This window comes from Rhea americana, unplaced genomic scaffold (assembly GCF_003343005.1).
Source record: "Rhea americana isolate MKP2758 unplaced genomic scaffold, rheAme1 scaffold_231, whole genome shotgun sequence".
Lineage (NCBI taxonomy): Eukaryota > Metazoa > Chordata > Aves > Rheiformes > Rheidae > Rhea > Rhea americana.
The window spans coordinates 633132-651243 of NW_028186348.1; the positions used below are offsets into that span (position 1 = coordinate 633132).

At 40.4% G+C, this 18112-nt stretch overlaps 1 protein-coding gene across 1 annotated transcript in view; it reads left to right on the top strand.

Moving 5' to 3' along the window:
- The window catches only part of LOC146595241 (glypican-5-like), a 366200-nt gene extending 348514 nt beyond the window's left edge, over nucleotides 1–17686 (top strand). Inside the window, exon 10 of the mRNA XM_085306113.1 lies at nucleotides 16209–17686. Within this exon, the coding sequence (XP_085162239.1) occupies nucleotides 16209–16411 (203 nt within the window). The 3' untranslated portion in view covers nucleotides 16412–17686. The remainder of the gene's footprint in view (nucleotides 1–16208) is intronic.
- Nucleotides 17687–18112: the final 426 nt, after the last annotated feature.

Below are 18112 nucleotides of genomic sequence, written 5' to 3' on the forward strand. Positions count from 1 at the left end.
TACCTTAGGGAACAGCAAATAGCCCTACTCCAGAATCCCCACTGCAGTTGGATTTGATTTGAGATGCTTTTAGTGGGAGTTACAGATGCTTGTTTTATCTGAAAAAAGACAACTTACTTAGACACTGCCCTAGAAAAGCATCTGGCTCATGTTTGTAATACTTTATTTTCTATTATTTCTGCTTTAGATCAGTGAAGAAAGAAAATTGAAGAAAGCTAAATGATCAAAATCCTGTGCATGCTTAATTATTTCCACTGCTGCGGCACCAGAATGCCCAGTTAAAGCAATGTCTGTAATTTTTTTTTTTTTTTTTTTTTTTCAGAGGGGGCAAGCTCTCCTTTTCAATGTGTGTACAAAGAGATAGTAATGAATTTTTTAAAGGCTACCTCTGCATACTCTTATTTTCATTTAAAGCAGACAGTCTCATAAAGGGGAAGATTTAAAGCATTTTCAAATGAGTGTATAAATCAGACTTCTAGTCATGTTTGTGGTTTTTTTCTATGTCTTGAAATGTTCCTGGATAGCAAGTAAAGCACAGAATAATCTCCCACCACAAAGCCTGACCTAAATCAGTCCTTTTTTTTTGACTGTAAGTCAAACTCGGCTCTTAGTTATATCAAATATCGTCCAGTTATAATTATTTTTTCACTAACACAAGGTATTTTCACAAATATTGGATATAAAGCTTAAATGATTTGTATTTTCTCTTTAAAAGAAGAAGAAAATCTGAAGGTGCTTAGCTGCTGCAGGCTTCTACCACTTGAACTAATACAGATCCATAAAGCATATCCGTGTTCTGAAAGTCATTTGGTTAGTCTCCAGTTAGAGGATTAAAGGATAAGATCCCATTGTAATTAATTAGAAAGAAATGGGAAAAGCAAAAATAAATAAAAATCAGACTTCTAAGTGTAAGCAAGAACCAGCAGTCTGTGGTCTTGTGAGGTCTTAAGGCTATCGCATCTCTGTATTTGTATCTATACAGAGAATATGATGTTAAGAAAGCAAAACCACAGCAGCAGAGACTCCAGATCTCCCTGCAACGAGATGCCAGTAGCACACAATCCCCCAGCCGCACACCCAGCTCGTTCCTCACTGAGGAATCTGGGAGCTGGGCCTTTCAAGTCTCCCTCTTTGGCATTTATCCAAGATTACTGAGGCTGTTAAAACCAGAATTGTTCTGAAAGAGGGATGGCAGCTCCACGCAGCCATTTGCAATGGTATTCCTCAACCATGGGCTCTGTATAGTACATGACCGCATATACTCACATCACAGACAGTGCTCTTTTCACTAGCTGAGCAGTGAAATGGATGCCAGAAAATTAGAAGGAACTGGCCAGCCTTCAAGAGTTCTTCACAAGGACTTCTTAATCAGCTTCCATGCCTCTGTACTCTCATGTCTGTGTGTCTGGTAATTTGCTCTACTTTATGTATACTCTGTTCATCATACAGATTGGCTTTTTACTTTCTGCAGCAATTCCTTTCACTTTGCCAACACCTTGCCATTTGCAGCTTTAATGCCTATTGATAGCACTTCGTCAGCAATAGCTGCCAATGTATATTCCTTTTACAAGATGTTCACCCTCAGTTTTTATAGATGGTTTCAAATTCAGTCACAAACTGATTGAACAGTTCATTTGCTTTCCACATCGAATAGATTCATTGAAACAAGTGGAATCACAGGAGGACTGGAAACAGAGATCAAGAAGGTTGTCTAGTGCATTGCTGTGCTTCAAGCCGGAATCAGCTTTACTGAAACTGCTCTTGTGTGTCTAGCCTGACTTCTCGTGCCTTCAGCAATGGAGATGCTACAATCTACAAGCTGCCCACACAGCCCTAATACTAGTCTTCATCCCAGCACTGACACATGCTCCTTGACTTGAATTTTCTCTGCCATGGATATGTCACTTCCCCCGGACTCAGCCGCAGGAGCCTGGGAGATGATCTTGTCAGTAAACCCATGGCAAACAAGGTTTCTAATACCTCTTAGCCTTTTCTGTGTCCTTTATCACCCTGTCTTGTTCAGCAGCGGGTTCTTGGTTTCCTTAGTCTGCCTTTTGATGCCCATGGGCCCTTGCTGTAGCTGTTGATGTCCCTGCTGTTTTGGATGCCCATGGATGATCGCTGTCTGGGTTCTGCTGCTGCGTGTCCGGGCAGTGCTCCTCTGGGGCAGCCTACCCGCTTTCCACCTCCGTATCTTTTCTTTGACTCTTTGGCCTAGCAGGGAGCTCCTGGCCAAGCTCGGTGCTGCCTCCTGCCACCTCTTCCTGCCTGCTCCTGCTCTGCCGCGTTCCGCTTCACTGGCTGGGAACAGCCGCCGGGGGCTGCTTTGGGTTTGTCAGCCGCTCTGTCGTTTTTAAGTGAGGCCCATTACCAAGCATGCGCCGCTTGTGACTGGTTAGTAGTACAGTCCCAAGCAGGCTTCAGGCATCTCTCTCATTTCAGGTTCAAAGTCACCATGATATGAGGCTTTTAATTTATAAGTTTACAAATTGGTTCTTTTAATGGAAGCTGGTGAAATGTGGTGGGAAAGAGACTGAGCATCAGTCCTTATCCAAGGGCCTTGTTCCCTCCCCTCCCCCAAGGGAAGATACTGTAGTAGTCCTTATACAAACCAGACCTCTGTGCCTTGTTATTCCACAGAAATTCTTCCGAGTTGCATTGGAAACCACTGTCATTCCACAGCCTTTTTTTTTGTTTTTCATTTACTCTCAATGGGAGAACTCAGCTTCCTCCTTATATTCAGTGAGAAGCAACAATTTGTTGCAGACAAACAGATGTGAGATTGCCTGTCTCCCTTCTGCCTTTTTTTCCTCCAAAGTCTCAGGCAGAAATAAGCTTTCTGAGTGTTGCCGGCTCTTGCCTCGCAAAGCCTTCTGCGTTGGGGAATAGCGGTGTCAGAACGTAGGGATTCTTTTGGCTCAGGCCCATATCACAGGAGTCAATATTTACATTTCCTGTTGCAACAGCCTCTCTTGGCTTCCTTTAAGCTTTGAAGATTTCATTAGCCTGCATTGCTTGAGTTTACAAAGTCAGTGGTAGGGAGGTATTATCCCAATATATGTTAGTTGAAGGTGATTCATTGAAATTACAATCCTTCTGTCTTTTATAACTAATTTACATGTTTTTAATCTAAATTTGTAACTAGATGGCTATTAATTTATGAGGCTTCTGATTTAAGGTTTGATTCCATGCTTACTGAATGGCTGTAACTCTATTCTAGATATCAGTAAACACTTGGTTTTACTTCAGTCTAAATTGTGCACTGTACTTTTGCTTTCCTTTAATTACCAAGGTATCTAAGGTTTCTATGTTTGATTCACTATAATTCTAGATTTGACAGTAATGATGAATGCCTCAGTCATGATCATGACCCTATTAAGCTTAGGTACTGTAAATCCACATAAATTATTGTTCATATCCTGAAGACCAAACAAAGAAATCAGAGGAGTCGTTGCAAATTGTCTTCTGAGTTCCTTGGGATTTTTTTATAGCCATTGGTTCCTTGCTCAGGCAATACCAGTTAGGACTCTTCCATTCATCCTGCTCTCTCGCTGCCAGTCGAAGAAACTACTGCCTCTCCTTTGTGACTTACCAGTCTTTATGAATTTTGCTTCAGATCTCTTATCCTTAAATTATATCTTTTTTTTTTCTGGCTAACTCAGTATGCAGCCCTTTCTCCATCAGCTGGCTCCAATTATGTGATCCTCATATACTCTCTCTGAAAAATGTTCTTTGAAGTTAAAAGTAGAAAGATGCCCTTGGTATGCTGCTTTGATTCAATTGCTTCAAATAGGAAGAGCACTGCAGAGGTATAAAGGTTAATTTCACCCATCTCAATTCAACTTAAACAAGAATTTAATGAAGTTCAACAGATGCTGAATTTACTACCCCTGAAAACTCCGTTTCTCAATATTCTTTATAAAGGCAGATACTCCATGATGTTTTCTTTTCTAGCAAAGTACGTACTGTTTGGGTTAGATTTTTTGTAAGATCTCAGAAGCCGAAGATGATCCTACCAAGGACAATCTAGGATGTGTAGTATGTTGTGAAAAACCTAACTGCTTGATTTGATGCCTTCCCTACGGGTGCTGAGTGCTCTCAGGAGTTGACCTGTGGCTGTTGTGTCAGGTTTATGGCCTGAACTCACAGTGAAGCTGAAAGTCTTGTCCGTCTGCGCTGCTTATGGCTTTGATTCAAGTCTTACCTAGGGCCAGAGAGAGCATCACAGATGTGGAGAACTGTGACTCAAACCCTTGCCACCACAGAAGAGTGAGGCAACTGTCTTGAGTCATATGGCAGGATAAACTTAGGAACAGCTAGCAAAGATGATACAGAGAGAGGATGGCCAACCTATAGTACTAAAGCTTTGTTCAGCCTGGAGTGATATCTCACAAATAGTGGCAGGGCTACATTTTTCTTGCAAATGCAAGGAGATCACACTCCTGATGGGGAGATGGTAAACCAACAGCTATTTGGCCTGCTGGAAACACTGAGTTGTTTCTTTAGCCATTACTAGGCAATGCTCCTAACCATAATGAATTAAACTAAAGAACAACTTTATTTTCCGTAATTATTTAATAACTGTAAATAATTCCTACCATACTATTTGTCCTCAGCTTCCACATCTGTATTACTATTCATATTTCATTAAAACATTAATTCATAAAAGCAGCAAGTCATCTCTCCCAGAACCTTGTTGTATTTTGACTTTCTTATCTAATTCTCTACCCTTCGTGCCTCATCCTCACGTCACAGTCTAGCAGTGATAAAATTACAGGATGTTTTCTAAGTGTTTTTCGCCCTCTATATAGCACTGTCAGTGAATATGAATGTGGATAGCTTTCCTGACAATTCTCTACCTTGCTTTTCAGGACATTTTTTTTCTAGAGAATGATTGTACTTTGGCTTATATTGCTTATCATAGACAGTAGTCTCTTGCATTTCGCTTGTAAGGAGTACAATGCATTTTCCAAACTCACTCAAAAAACAAGAAGACTTGTTCTAGATCAGCAGAGTATGGGATCTAGTTCAGATTAAAAGCTGTCATGTTCTACATTCCAGTTCCAGTATTTGAGGAATATAATGAATTTCTCCCTCCCCTTAATTCCCCTATCCTATGTAGTGCAACAACCCTGTGTATAGCCTCACCACTTTTCCTGCCTTAGCAATTCTGCCTTTAATTTCTGTTCTCATCTCCAAATGCACATGTACGTTTGGCATGTATCAATTAAAATATGAAGTCTTAATAAAAAAAAAATCTTCCTAATCACAAATGAAGGAGCGCATATCTGAATTCTAGATCAGATCTTTTGGAGCATTGCTACAATAGGAAATTAAGGGTCTCTTGCAACCTGTGGTGTCAATGATATGTCACTTAAGGAGATCATGACATAATTGACTTTTAGAGCAAAAGTCTATCATTGAGTCTGCGTGCAGAATAAGGTTTGCTAGGCCTTGACATCCATAGGCTGTAGCAAGGCAATCGCTGAGTGCAGGTTCACATCAGAGACGTTAATTGTCTCCAAACGTCAGGCAAGTAATCTGCATTTTGAAGAGTCTCTAAATGGGCATTTACATAATTTATGTTTTACAAAGTCCACTGATGCATATTTGCATAATAGGCTGCAGCAGTGCCAAAAGATCCATTGCAGCACACGGTGTCAGCTCTCATGAACTTCCAGCAGGTTTTTCCCTTTACTGGAGTTCTTACGACAGAAGGAAATTGGCAATAACTGATCAATCTCAAAGAGAAGACTGAGCGCCTGTCAAAGCTCCTTTGGCTGGATGGAAGCACACACAAATCAAGCCACATACTCAAGTCTCCTAACGAAGTGCTCTGTGTATGTCTGTGCTGGTTCTGTGCATTGAAACAAGCAGAGATGGTCTTTTATGTATTTATTCTATTTAGAGCCTTAGCTGACCTAGGTAGGACAATTCATTTGATTTCCTGATTTGGCATCTCCTGCTGCTTTCCACTCGCTTGCAGCAAAGACCCTGCTGCTTTCATGCTCTTTAGCTTCTTGCTGCTTAAAAAATAATACATTTTCTCATCACCACCCCAAGCCCTGGGCATGATCCATGGGAGAAATGCTGCAGCTGTGGGGAGAAGGGCTTTGGGCACCATGCTGGGTTTTATCACTAGTCTCAGCTGTGCAGTCACACCTGAGCACACCAACACAGAGAGAAGCCAGCCTTGAGTCTCCATGCAATATTCATCACTTTCCAAAGGGCTTTTTCATCATTCTCAAAATGGCCGGCTCAAGGGATGGCTATCGGATGTGAGGATTTATGGCCAAAAATGATTTTTCCAAATAGCTATGTGGAAGAAACAAGTGGTTTCTGCTTTGTCACTGCTGACCAATGCAAAGTTTAGCAATGTTGGTGCTCTAAAAGAGAGGAAAGATTTATAGCCCTCAGGCTATCATGGAGCTCAGTTTGCTGAATTCTGACCTTGTGCTTTTGGGGTGGGTATCTCCCATGAAAACTGGAAGCACTGATAACCCCCACCCTGAATGGAATTAGGGAACGTAGTCATGGCCTGCTCTGAACATGCATTTTCTTCCCTTAATTTGCTGCGCATAGCAGCGTAGTCTTACTGAGCATAGTCTTCTGTACGTACTAGTGGAATGTGCTCTATTTCATAAGACATTTTATTAGAAAAGTTTATTTTTTACCCTTGGTTCTGTATCTCTCTTACATTTGGGTTGATTTGAGTATTCTTCATCCTGCTGAATGTGATAAGGGTTCATCAGTTCTGCTGCATGCTATTAATAAGATAATGCTTTTAAGGCTTCTGAAATTTTTACATGTGACATGTTCTTCTTGCTACAGATATTCAGTAGAGTGATGACTCTAATCATCCTTTCCATCAATAACTGTCAGCCGTGATAGAGCTGGGGTTCTGGTTGGCTGGATAAACCTAGCAATGTGAAATAGAGGATATGCATGCTGAATATTTGCCAGACTGGAGCAGGAGAAAAGACTAATTTAAACTTTCCATACCAGAGCTGAAGCAAGTCTAATGTTTTGATGTTTTCCTCTTTCTGCTCTTGATAGTAAGTCTAAAATGATTAATCCAGGATAATATCTTGCTGTAACTTGAAATGACTGAATTGAAATACTGGAAAGATTCAATAAAAATGTTTCCTGCTGATTTATGTAAAGGCCAGAACTATCCTTTGGCATTATAGCTAATCTTTTTCCTTGCCTATGTTAAAATAAATCAGATAATATGTGGATTGATACAATTTCAATGTTTTTTCTATAAGTAAACATCAGTTATGATTGTATCACATTAGAACCTCTTTAAAAGATTTTTAATGTAAGTTCTATTTGCGCTAAAGAAATAGCAAAAGTCCAAAAAACATTTTAAATTGTTATTGCTGCCATCATGATTCTGAAGGAAGTAAGGATCTGGTGACTTCAGAATTTTGCAGCAGGAATCATGCTTGCCCGAGTTTCTTGGGGAGTAATGGGAATAATCAGTAGAACTCGACTGCTTTTAAAGAGTGGGAATGATGAGAACAGCATGTTTGCAGAATGGAAAGAGCCTTTCAGATGTCTTTTATAAATGTATTTGACTGTTTTTTCTGTGCCTGTATGCTGGAAGTTGATGCCTTGTTTGTGGTTATTATATTCAGGGATTTAGTCAGGCTGCTTGAAATGTCTCTCTTAAGTCCGCCCCACCTTAGAAAGGCAGCTGTAAGCTGACAGGGCTCTGCCCTGACCCTCTGGTGGGAGGAGAACTCTTCTATGTTTTTTTTCCCCTGCCCATTCCTTTCAGATAAGACATATGCTTATCCCAAAATTTGAGAGTGTGGCGTTCCAAGCAGATAGCAGTCTGCCTTCCTGCCCTTGCCTGGAGTCTCCTTGTGGAGTCCAGGAGAGACCTCACTCAGTGGCACAGAGCAATTTTTATTGCTCTTTCCCTTTTTGCTGACTCCCTGTTACTTAATTTGAGTTGTTCTTTCCAGTGTATTTTGGGCCAATTTACTGTAAAGGTAGATGGAGCTTAATGTCTTTGAAAACTATTACTGCCTTGAAAAAACTAACCTGCTCCAGACCTACCCCCTCTGCAGAGCTGTGCGTTTGAGCTCATCTGGCATGGGAACTTGCAATGAGTTGTCCTTTTCTGTACAAGAGATGAGCTCCAAAGCCCTTTCGCCCAGCCTGCGAGTCCCTGGACTTGTTCTTAGCTGCCTTGGTCCTTACATGCGCTCCCCAAAGCTGACCTGGTTTGTACGAGACACTTCACATGAGTAAGAACTGCAGAGCCAGGTGTTTAGAGTACGTAGCAACACTGCAGACCCTGCTTCAGTCTGAGAGAGAGCCATCTCTGCCTATCTGCACAGGGCAGTCCAGCAAGGCATGGGAGACCTGGGCTCAGACACACCTTCTACATTACCCGTTTGAACCTGGACCTCTTCTGTCACTGGTGAGCGTTTTAGCTACAGCCCTAGCTGAGAGATGTCTGGCTGCTCTCTTGCCTTGTAGTGTATTGGATCCAGCAAGCCTCCGACAAGGTATAGCAGCAGCGCAGGAGTCGTGCTGGCCTTCCTCCACCTCCTTCAGGGCACTGCAAGGACCGTAGGGCTGAGTAGAAGTGTAAGCTCTGTAGGGTTTTTGGTGATGGAAACGGAAGCATCTAGAGAATTATGCCCCTAAACCAGAGTTCTTCAGGAGAAAGCCTGAATAGGAGTTTTGAGAACCTCAGTGGTGCAGAAATGTTTGACCCAGGCAGCTAAATTGTCACATACGAACAAATTTTCTAGTGGATCGGTGTTGCTGGTGCACAGGTGGTAGCAGACTCAAACCTGACTGGTCAAGCTATGCGACTCTTTCCTCATCTTAGGACAGAGAGAAACCTTAAATGGTGCTTACATATCATGTGAGGTTTTTTAGCAGAGAGAGAAGCAGCTTTTCAGTTTTGGGCCTCAGGGCTGAGAGGATTCAAGCATACGCTGAAGCTGAGGCCGGTGGCTTTGTTTGAAGGTACAGCCTTTGGTTAAAGCTAAGCAAATGAAGTTCAAATCTTTGCTTAAGTTGAACTTCATTAACGCTAGCGTAACATTGTACCGTGGCTTTTTTACAAAACGGAGCTTTGTCTTTTCAGAACTAAGTTGAAATCTTCTTTACAAATACCAATTGCAAAAACAATTAGTAGTTTACAAAAAGGCTGGATATTCCTGACACGTAAACTTTGAAGCAAAAAAAGGTGCAGTTTCCCCTTAAGAGTGCCGACAGCACATGCTCTTTTTTCTCTCAAGAGAATAAGGAGTGTCTGGGGGAGAGGAGCTGGGATGGCTTTAAATGTTTTTCTACTCTTATCCAAAATAAGTTTATAGTTTCCCCATATACAGTTTAATTAAGCTTTCAATTTGACCTTTGTGTTGAGCAATAAAAGTTAACTGGGAAAGATGTGGGTAGAATGAGAACACAAACAAAGTGTTCCCGCGTCAGCTGGTGTGAGAACTGTTTCTGTAACCAAAACTAATGAGATCATCAGGACAAAAGCAACTGCCAAAACATTTTCAATTATTACTAATATTTTTTTCCTTGAGTCGGTTTATATTTTTCTTAATTACAGCTTTGAGCTGTGGCGTGATATTTAGCAGATGCCTTCGGCACTTCGCGTGCTGAACGCTTGCACGCTCCAGACTGGCAGGGGCACCTCATCTTTGAAGTCTAGAGCACACATTCAGCTTTAACCATAAAGGTCAGTCCTGCATTCCTCGCATCCCCCCAAACTCCCATTAAGTTTAATAGCAGTTTTGAGCTTATGGGGCATGCGGTATCAGGATCACTCTGTTTTCTGGATGTGACCAGTAAAGCATGTATAGAATTTCCAAACTTAACAGGTTAATTGCACCATACCGTGGTGGCAGAAGGCTGTCACAGAGCTTTTTGGTTTATTTCGTTACAAGAAAGTTACAACAAAAGTTCAACAGATTTACTAGGAACATCATGTTTTACAGATACTTCTATGCTGTGTTTCAGGATATCTTGTCAACTGTGCAGCAGTATGTACGAGGTATCTGGCAAACTAAACAAGCTTAAACATGCAGCCACAAACATGTGCCTAGGACTAGACTAAAAACAGATGTTTCCAGGAAGTATAAAAGATGTTTGGCATGTCTTAAGCCTATACTTTCAGCTTGTCTGCATTTGAATAGGTCCTGTATTAATATAAACAAAATGATGAAACCGTTTCTTGTGGGTGACTGCCTGATTAATGGAACGATTGCTGAATCACACAAACTTTGTTTGGTTAGATTATTTCTTCCCTAGGAAAAGACAGATTGTTCTGTCTTGACATTTAGCATTGCAGGAGCTGAGACAGTTATACCTGTGGGTTTACTTCTTAGCCCTCAAAACTAATAGAATTTTATGATGGTTTATGAAAATCATGCAAGACTTGCTAAGGCAGCTGTTTATCAAAAGCCAAACAAATACAGTGACAGATTTTCTTGCATCAATACATCTCAGATAATGTACTATTCAATTTCTTTTGAATGTTTGTAGAGCACATTGTTTGGGAATGGGGGAATGAGTTGCTATTTAATACAGGCACCTAACATCTCAAATTGTCTTACTGTTTCTGACTTTTCTTTATTGTATTCTTTTCTTTGTTGCATTTGGCTTTTTTTATAAGACTAGTTCCTAAAAGTTCCGACCAGTGATGTTTCTGGTGGAGGTTGGCTGTGGTTCTGACCCTGAAGAATTTACATTCAGAATTCACAAAGTATGCAAGAAATAAAGTAGTTGTCTTGCAGTCCTGCAGGGAGGAATTGATCTGCCAAAGTGATTGCACGCAATGTATTACACCATTAGAAACTGGACATAGATAGTCTTAGTCCTAGTCTACGACTGTCCTTCCAAGGCTAACTTCTAGTCACAAGCTTCTTAAAAATGCAGTCAGGAAGATTCCAGCTGATCACCGAACTGATGTCCAAAATGTAACAAATCAGTTAACCCCCATAGTCTTGTCCTGCAAGACTTCTAGAGAGGCTGGTCTGAACCTAATGCAACTCATTCATTATGTGAGGAAAGTGAACTGTGTGGTTGTGACTCCTGTAGTTCTTCACTTTTCTGCTTAAAGTTCTTGCACCCTAAGGTCAAGTTCCCATAGAGGAATAGGAAAAATAATTTCCATATAATTATGGAAATAGGATTATATGTAGTCTCAGGCTGAAACAGAAAGGTGCGGAACATCACGTATGTGGGAGACTACAGAGGTGTTAATAACTCCCTCTTTCTGGAGCTCCAAAAGGGATATAATAAACCTGCCTTTTTTTCTAACTAATAAATATTGTATAGTGGACAATGACAGACACCACTGTTTGGAGAGTTGCATCATACATTGATCACACGTTGGGAGTTCTCACGTCCCTGTTTCCCCAGCATTCCTATTTCCATTTGCCTGCTGTAGCTATAAGTGGAAATAATTAGTGTGAGACTGAATGTCAGCATAATAGATTATTTGGAAATTGTTGGTACATTTTGTGGCGACAGCATTGTTTTGCAATTTCAGAGCTCCTTCCTTTGAATATGTAAAAGTAATTTCACCTTTTGCTACCAGAGGTGATAAAAAGCTAATAATAACACTGCGGCATCTACTGTAATTTAAGAGCCTGTTCTACCAAGTTGCATCTTGCTGTAATTTTCTCACAAGGCTGTGAGCCATAACCAAACCTATGATTGAAGTGACACTTATCAGGCAACAGAGCTACAATGTAGAGAGTGAATGCAGGTACTGATCGATGCACTTCAGACCTATGCTACCTGACTCTTGTTACAACCATGATGAGGCATTCAAGACCAAGGTATTCATTTACCAGTGTAGAGCTGATATTGTTTCAAAACACAGTGTTTGCATGAGAAGGTTAGGGAGAAATGGGAAGGTCTGGCTTCGTGTAATCAGTGTGGGAAAGCAGAAATAACAGTCTCACCCCAAGAATGCCGATGATAAAAGTTCTCCCTAGAAGCTCATGGTGTAGAACCATTGGAAACTTCTCAGAATTTCTCTGTTGTGGGTTTGATGATCAGGAATTCAATATTAGTGCCCTGCTCTACTAGAGACTAGGCTCCTACAGTTAAGATCTATAGGACTAGTCAGGAAAATCTCTCCCTTTTGGTTTTATTCAAAATCCCCTCATGGGGCTGGTACACTTGTCTGGTGTGATGATACATGGCCAATCCAGCACCAGTGGCAGCCTGTCCAGGGGCCTTGGCATTTGCCTCAGCCAGTGTTACTGTGTGGTGTTCTGCTGGGGATAAGAAGGGCTCATGGCCACATGCAAATCTTTGTGGGGAAAGACTATCTGGCTGGTCATTTATGATCATGGAGGAAGGACTGAGGTCAAGTCAGGTTAAGCGAAGGGTGAGGTTGGAAAGGGATTTTTGTGTCAAAGCAAATTAGTTTGTTCATCCCCTGGCAAGACAACAGAAAAGCACAACAAATATTTAAGTAGGCCTTGCTGACTGCATTCATTAAAGAGCAATAGCATGCACATATACCAGCAAATAATCCAGTATTTGTTCATCCTTGCCAGTACCAGGGTAGCAAAATGTGAAACGTTTAGGCTAGAGAGGGGAAACTAACAGCTGGGGTGACAATATGACTTAAATCTGTGCCAGATAACCTGACAATAACCTAAAAAATAACCACCTTGGTTTTTTCCATATCACTGTGGTCTAAGATTAAGATATTTTAATGTGTGACTCACCAAAAGTGTTTGAAAGACTTACTCAGCCCTCTCAAGAGAGGTTTCCTGTTCCTAAATTAGACGGCAATGACAAGTTTGACTCTCTTTTTTACCTTAGCTAGTGTTCCTGAAGGATGGTATTGATCCATGTAAGTATTTATGAGAAGCTCAGTGCCGTCTGAGTGATGCACACATTGCTGTGTAGCAGTCTGCGGTTAGATCTCTGAGGTGGAGATAAGCCTAAATGCTCTAAACATTGAAGTTAAGTAATTTTCATTATATGCTTTGTTTATGTTGTCAAGATATGAATTTAGCAGCAGTTAACAGGGGTGAAAGTTCAGGTAAGGAAGTGGGCTCCGTCCTCAGGACCAGCTGAACTGCACTCTGCACCAGCAGTAAAGCCGGGGCAGGTGGGTTTGCCCAGTGGAGCCAGCTTTGCTGCCCCCGGCAAACCTGGCTCTCGGCTGGAGTCCCCCAAGTTGTACCTTGTGATGGCATTGACAGGCAGCCTCCTTCCACCCCAAGTATCCCTTTTGGCAGGATTTGAATGTTCACGTGGGGATCCTGGATGAGGGAAGAGCAATAGAAGCTATTACAGTGGTTGCCTCACCATTGCTCTACAGGATTTGACAGATCTTTTCAATAAAAATAGAATAGTGTGCTGAAATAATGAATCTATCAGATCAGGTAATAAACTGCATAGAAAAACATTCATACACCAGTGTCCAGAGGTCATTGTGTGTATCAGGCTAAGGTTAGCTGAAGTCTTCTCCGTTCTGACAAAGGGGAGAAGGAATGATGATGGGAAGAAAGTTTCTGGCAATGGAGAAAACTTTTAATTGAGAACTGTAAAGCCGCAAAACCTAAACAGTAAGTACTAGAACAGACCAAGGTTGTGGGGTTTGTTCTTTAGGAAGTCATGATTTGGGGGCTTGATTCATGGGTTTTGAACATCTGGGGTCTGCTTTGTTGAAACTAGAGTTTTATTTCTGTGCTAGTCTTCAGTGACACATTTTTTAGCACACTCGCTATATTTGGCTTTTGAATGTTGGTAGTAGACTGAACATAATCATCTCTGACTCTGAGGAAAAGATTTAAGCGAAAAGCTAATTTAACTCCGTCAGCCAAAACCCTGGAGTGAATAAGCAACTGGAACTCTCAGCACACCAGACTAAAACATGAAATCGTGATGCTGAAATTTGTAGCTTAAAAAATATTTACAGGATTGAAAAAATTTGAACTGGATTAGGATTGGGTTTTTTAGTTTTCTGTTTTAAGAGAAAAAAACAGAGCTTTTTAAATAAATTATACATTTTGCACAATTAAGTCCCAGATTAGAGGTGGCCGTGAATAGCATCAGAAAAGACTCTGCTATAAAGGCAGAGAGAAAATTCAAATTTTAGTCCTTCCCCTGGAAAGGATAAAGGCAGACTTTTCTAATGTATTATTTAATGCTTGTTATGTAGTGCATTAAGCAGTCACTGAGGGCAAAGCTTTTAAAAACCAACAGCTTCTCTGATAGCATTAAATCTTACCTTAGATTTTTGGTTAAGTCAATATTAAGAAAATAAATGAATTAATACATTTCAGTCTGCCCAGTTTATAGAGGCCAATCAAGTTACAATGCTGGACAAGGCCAAGTGGAAGGGGGGAATAGATTTACCTGAGTGAGGTCTTAATTTAATCAGCTGGCCCCAGAGAGCTGAAGTCAGCAGGCTGAGATGATATAAGAGGCAGCGGAGAAATAGTGCCTTTACTGCAGTCGAAAAGGAGGATGACAGTGATGGAAAGGAGTCTAGGCAGTGTCAGAACGCACCTATTTCCATGATTTATTCTTAATTTGCTTTAATGACAGTGTGAAGGTTGTCCATTTTTCTTTGAGTGTCCTCAGAATACTGATACCTCTGAAACATTTCCAGCATGCTTCCCCCCCGCTCCTTTCTGTTAGCGCTGTGGCAAGTTGTAACGAAGAGGAACGTCGTCTGCGTTATCAGGCGTGGGTTTCGAGTGCAGTGGCCATTGAGGCTCTTCCCAGTGCCCGCCTTGGCAGCCAGTGTCCCTTCTCTGCAGAGTCAACCTTGAATCAGTTTCAAGGAATCGTGGGTTCATCTGGGATTAATATTGACATTATGATAAAGAAGGACAAATTCATTGCATTTCTTTTACATTTTATACTGGCAAAAGAACAATGTGTATTTTTGCAATACAATAGCTCATTTTTATTATCAAATGAGTTTACTGATGGTTGTTCAGAGCTACTGACATGCAGACAATGAGCTCAGATTGCATTTACATTTCTGGAATACTTTCCATCTTTCCAGTTTCTGCCAAGAACTTGCTTCTGTGATTCGGAGTTTTTATTTTAAGATTGGACAGTTGTTTAATCTGCATTACAAATCTATGCTTTTTGCTTTCTGTGCAAATATACATTGCATTCATTAGTATCACAAAAAATCCTTTAAGCTTGGACCTGAACTATTACTGCTAATTTATAAATTCTTCCAGGTGGGCATTTGTTTTTTCCAGACACTTGGGTACTTTTACAGATTAACTCTAAAATCACCATCCCATCATCAGATGAAACGATGATTTTTTCCCCCCAGTGCCAGTGAAAGGGTGCAAGGGCAGTATGATCTGAGTAACACATACATACAGTTTTGCAATGTCAAGATAACTGGAGACTTCTATCAGTCATGATCTCATTTTAAAAATCCATTTTTTTTAAGAATGAAATCTTCTACTTTCCGAATTTTTTATGAATCTAGTCCTTTATATAAAAAAGTCCCAAAATCTATTTGGAGGGACAAAAGAAAAGCCCTGTGACGTTCTTCCCTACTTTCCAAACAAACCAGAAAAATCCTCCTACCTGCTAAGAAGAACAGTGAAACCAAACATGAAGCATTTTCTCTTTTTCCAACACTTTCCTTGCCCATGCAGCTGAACAAGGTTAATGAGACACCTATTTATTCTTTTGTGCTAGCCATCTGTCTTGCTAGGTTGTCTTACCATATCCAGGGTCATACGTTGCTTTAAAGTCAAGGGCAGCAGCAAAGCAAAAAGAAGCCAGGAAGTTGACACGTGGGTAAAGTCAACCCACTGTCCAGTTTCCGGATATCCAGTCTCTCTCCTGCAGCGACTCACAAACTTGATCGCCCTTTTGGTAGGGCATGTTACAAAACAAGTCATTCCTAACGTCATGATTTAAAGTCTGAGCTGGTCCCGTTCCAGGTGAAACTGGAGGTTAGTTTTCACAAGAGAAAGCCAGGTTCGGAGGCGGAGCACACAACGCAGAATGCGTGTTATTTGTCTTAGGCTATGTCTATATTGAGAAGTAGAGCAGGTCAATCTGAGCAGACCTGTTGAGGCACAACTAAAATGCCCTCACTCTCCACACTTCGTTCAATTATTCCGACTGGTGTAGAATATTTTCCAGCAATAGATGGAATTTAAAGCCACTACTTAAAAGATGCACGATTAATCTCACATTTACTTTCATGTTTTCAGATGTACTCAAGGACAAGAAAACCCATCCAGAAAACAGGAACGAACCAAAACCAACTGTGAAAAAGATTGACACCACAACCACCACAAGCACTGTCAAGTCATCCTCTAAACACACTGTAACTGGGCAGGGGAGCAGCCCAGCCCCGAGCTCCTCACTTTGCGTTTTAACGGCACTAGCAGTCCTGTGGCGTGCTCCGCTGTAGCCGCGTTGCGTTGCGGCCGCTGTTCAAACGTTTCTGTTCACTGTCATTTATACCTGCAGCCTTACCCAATCGAAAGCAAAGTTAAATGGCTCTCTAGCTTATGTGATATGTTAAAATAAATATTAAGCAGTGTGCTGGGATTGGCAGATAGGAAGCACCACCGCTTACAATGTCTGAGGACAGGCTTTGACAAGCCCGCCTGAGATGCAAAGGGAATGACGACAAAGGTCTGAGTTGCTTAAGTTATTGGGTAGAAAAGTTAGAGAACACAGGAATTGTAAGTGTGCGTGTTACCATTTTTCTCAGTTTCGTTCACTGGATAATCTGACTGTCTGGTTTTGGTTTTTTTATTTTTTCCTGATTAAATATGTGGTTAGCCTTCAATTTAAGGCAATACACACATTATTTTTCTAGTGAACAGCTAATAACCTGTGTCTACAGTAGTAAACTATGTTTAAGTTAAGTACTCTGTACCAGCTTGATGAAATTCCTAAGTGGTCGAGAAGATCAGAGCATGTTTGAAGCTTCTTTTCACTCTTACTGTTTAGACTGTAGAAAGCTACTTAAAGCATATGGTGTGTCTAATATACCAGTATAGTTGCCTTAACCATGGAAAAAATTAGAAATACTTAGTTAACTGAGGGACATAGAGAGTGAGTTTCCCTGTCTCCCAAAATGCCATTATCATATTCTTAAGCATATATTCAAGGTTTACTGGATGAATGTCCTGCAATGGGAAACATAAACATAGTAATGTTTTATCCTTTAGAATGTAGATCTCTATGAAGAAAAAAGATAATCAGTTCAAACTTACTTTGCCTATGTGATGTTAAAGAGGAACTGCCTTCAATTTTTCACGTAGGTCCCAGAGATAAAAGTTGTTGGGAATTCGTGTTAGACACAAATCAGGTTTTGTGCGTTGTAAATCTCTGAATTGGTTTGTTTCACAAATTGTGTATTATTTAATTACATTCAGTGTTTAGCATCTTGTATCACGATAGGTATAAATGTAAAAAATCTGAAATCTAGAACATTCTCTATGTCTCATCTTGACTTCTATCCTAGAAAATATCAAAATGTGCATTTTATTACAAGGCTATTTTTCTTAAATCAATGCTGCATTGATGCATTTTAACTTTTTGGATGAAAAAGTACTATGATAACTTCTAATGGGTTAAGATCTAATGTGTGTTTTCCAACAACTATGTTTATAGTGCCATTGAATACATATATATATAAAACCACAACTGTATGAATACAGTGATTAATATGATAAATGAGAAACATTAGAATTGTTATATTACTACATTTCATAACTATTACAACAGTTTAATGGCCATTTTCATGTTGTAGACTTTTTATTATGTACAGTTTTATAAGATTTAATGTAAAGCATTTGCCCTTTTTTTTTTTTTTTTTTTTTGTAAAGCATCTTTTTTGATGCTTAGTTTTGCATCCACTGACATAACTCAAAAAAAGAACCCTGTATCTTACTAATCAACTTCAGGCATTTTGTCGGCAACTTTGATTATAAAAGACAACCTGTCTCAAAGAAGGTGCCATGTGCCAATATTACTGGGTGTCGCTATGTAAAGGGACAATAACAAGGAACAAGAGCATAAAATGAGTGGACATGGTCTCACTCTACTTCTGTTTTCAGGTAGTGTTAGTGAACATGTCTAATTATATTTGTAGAGGTGG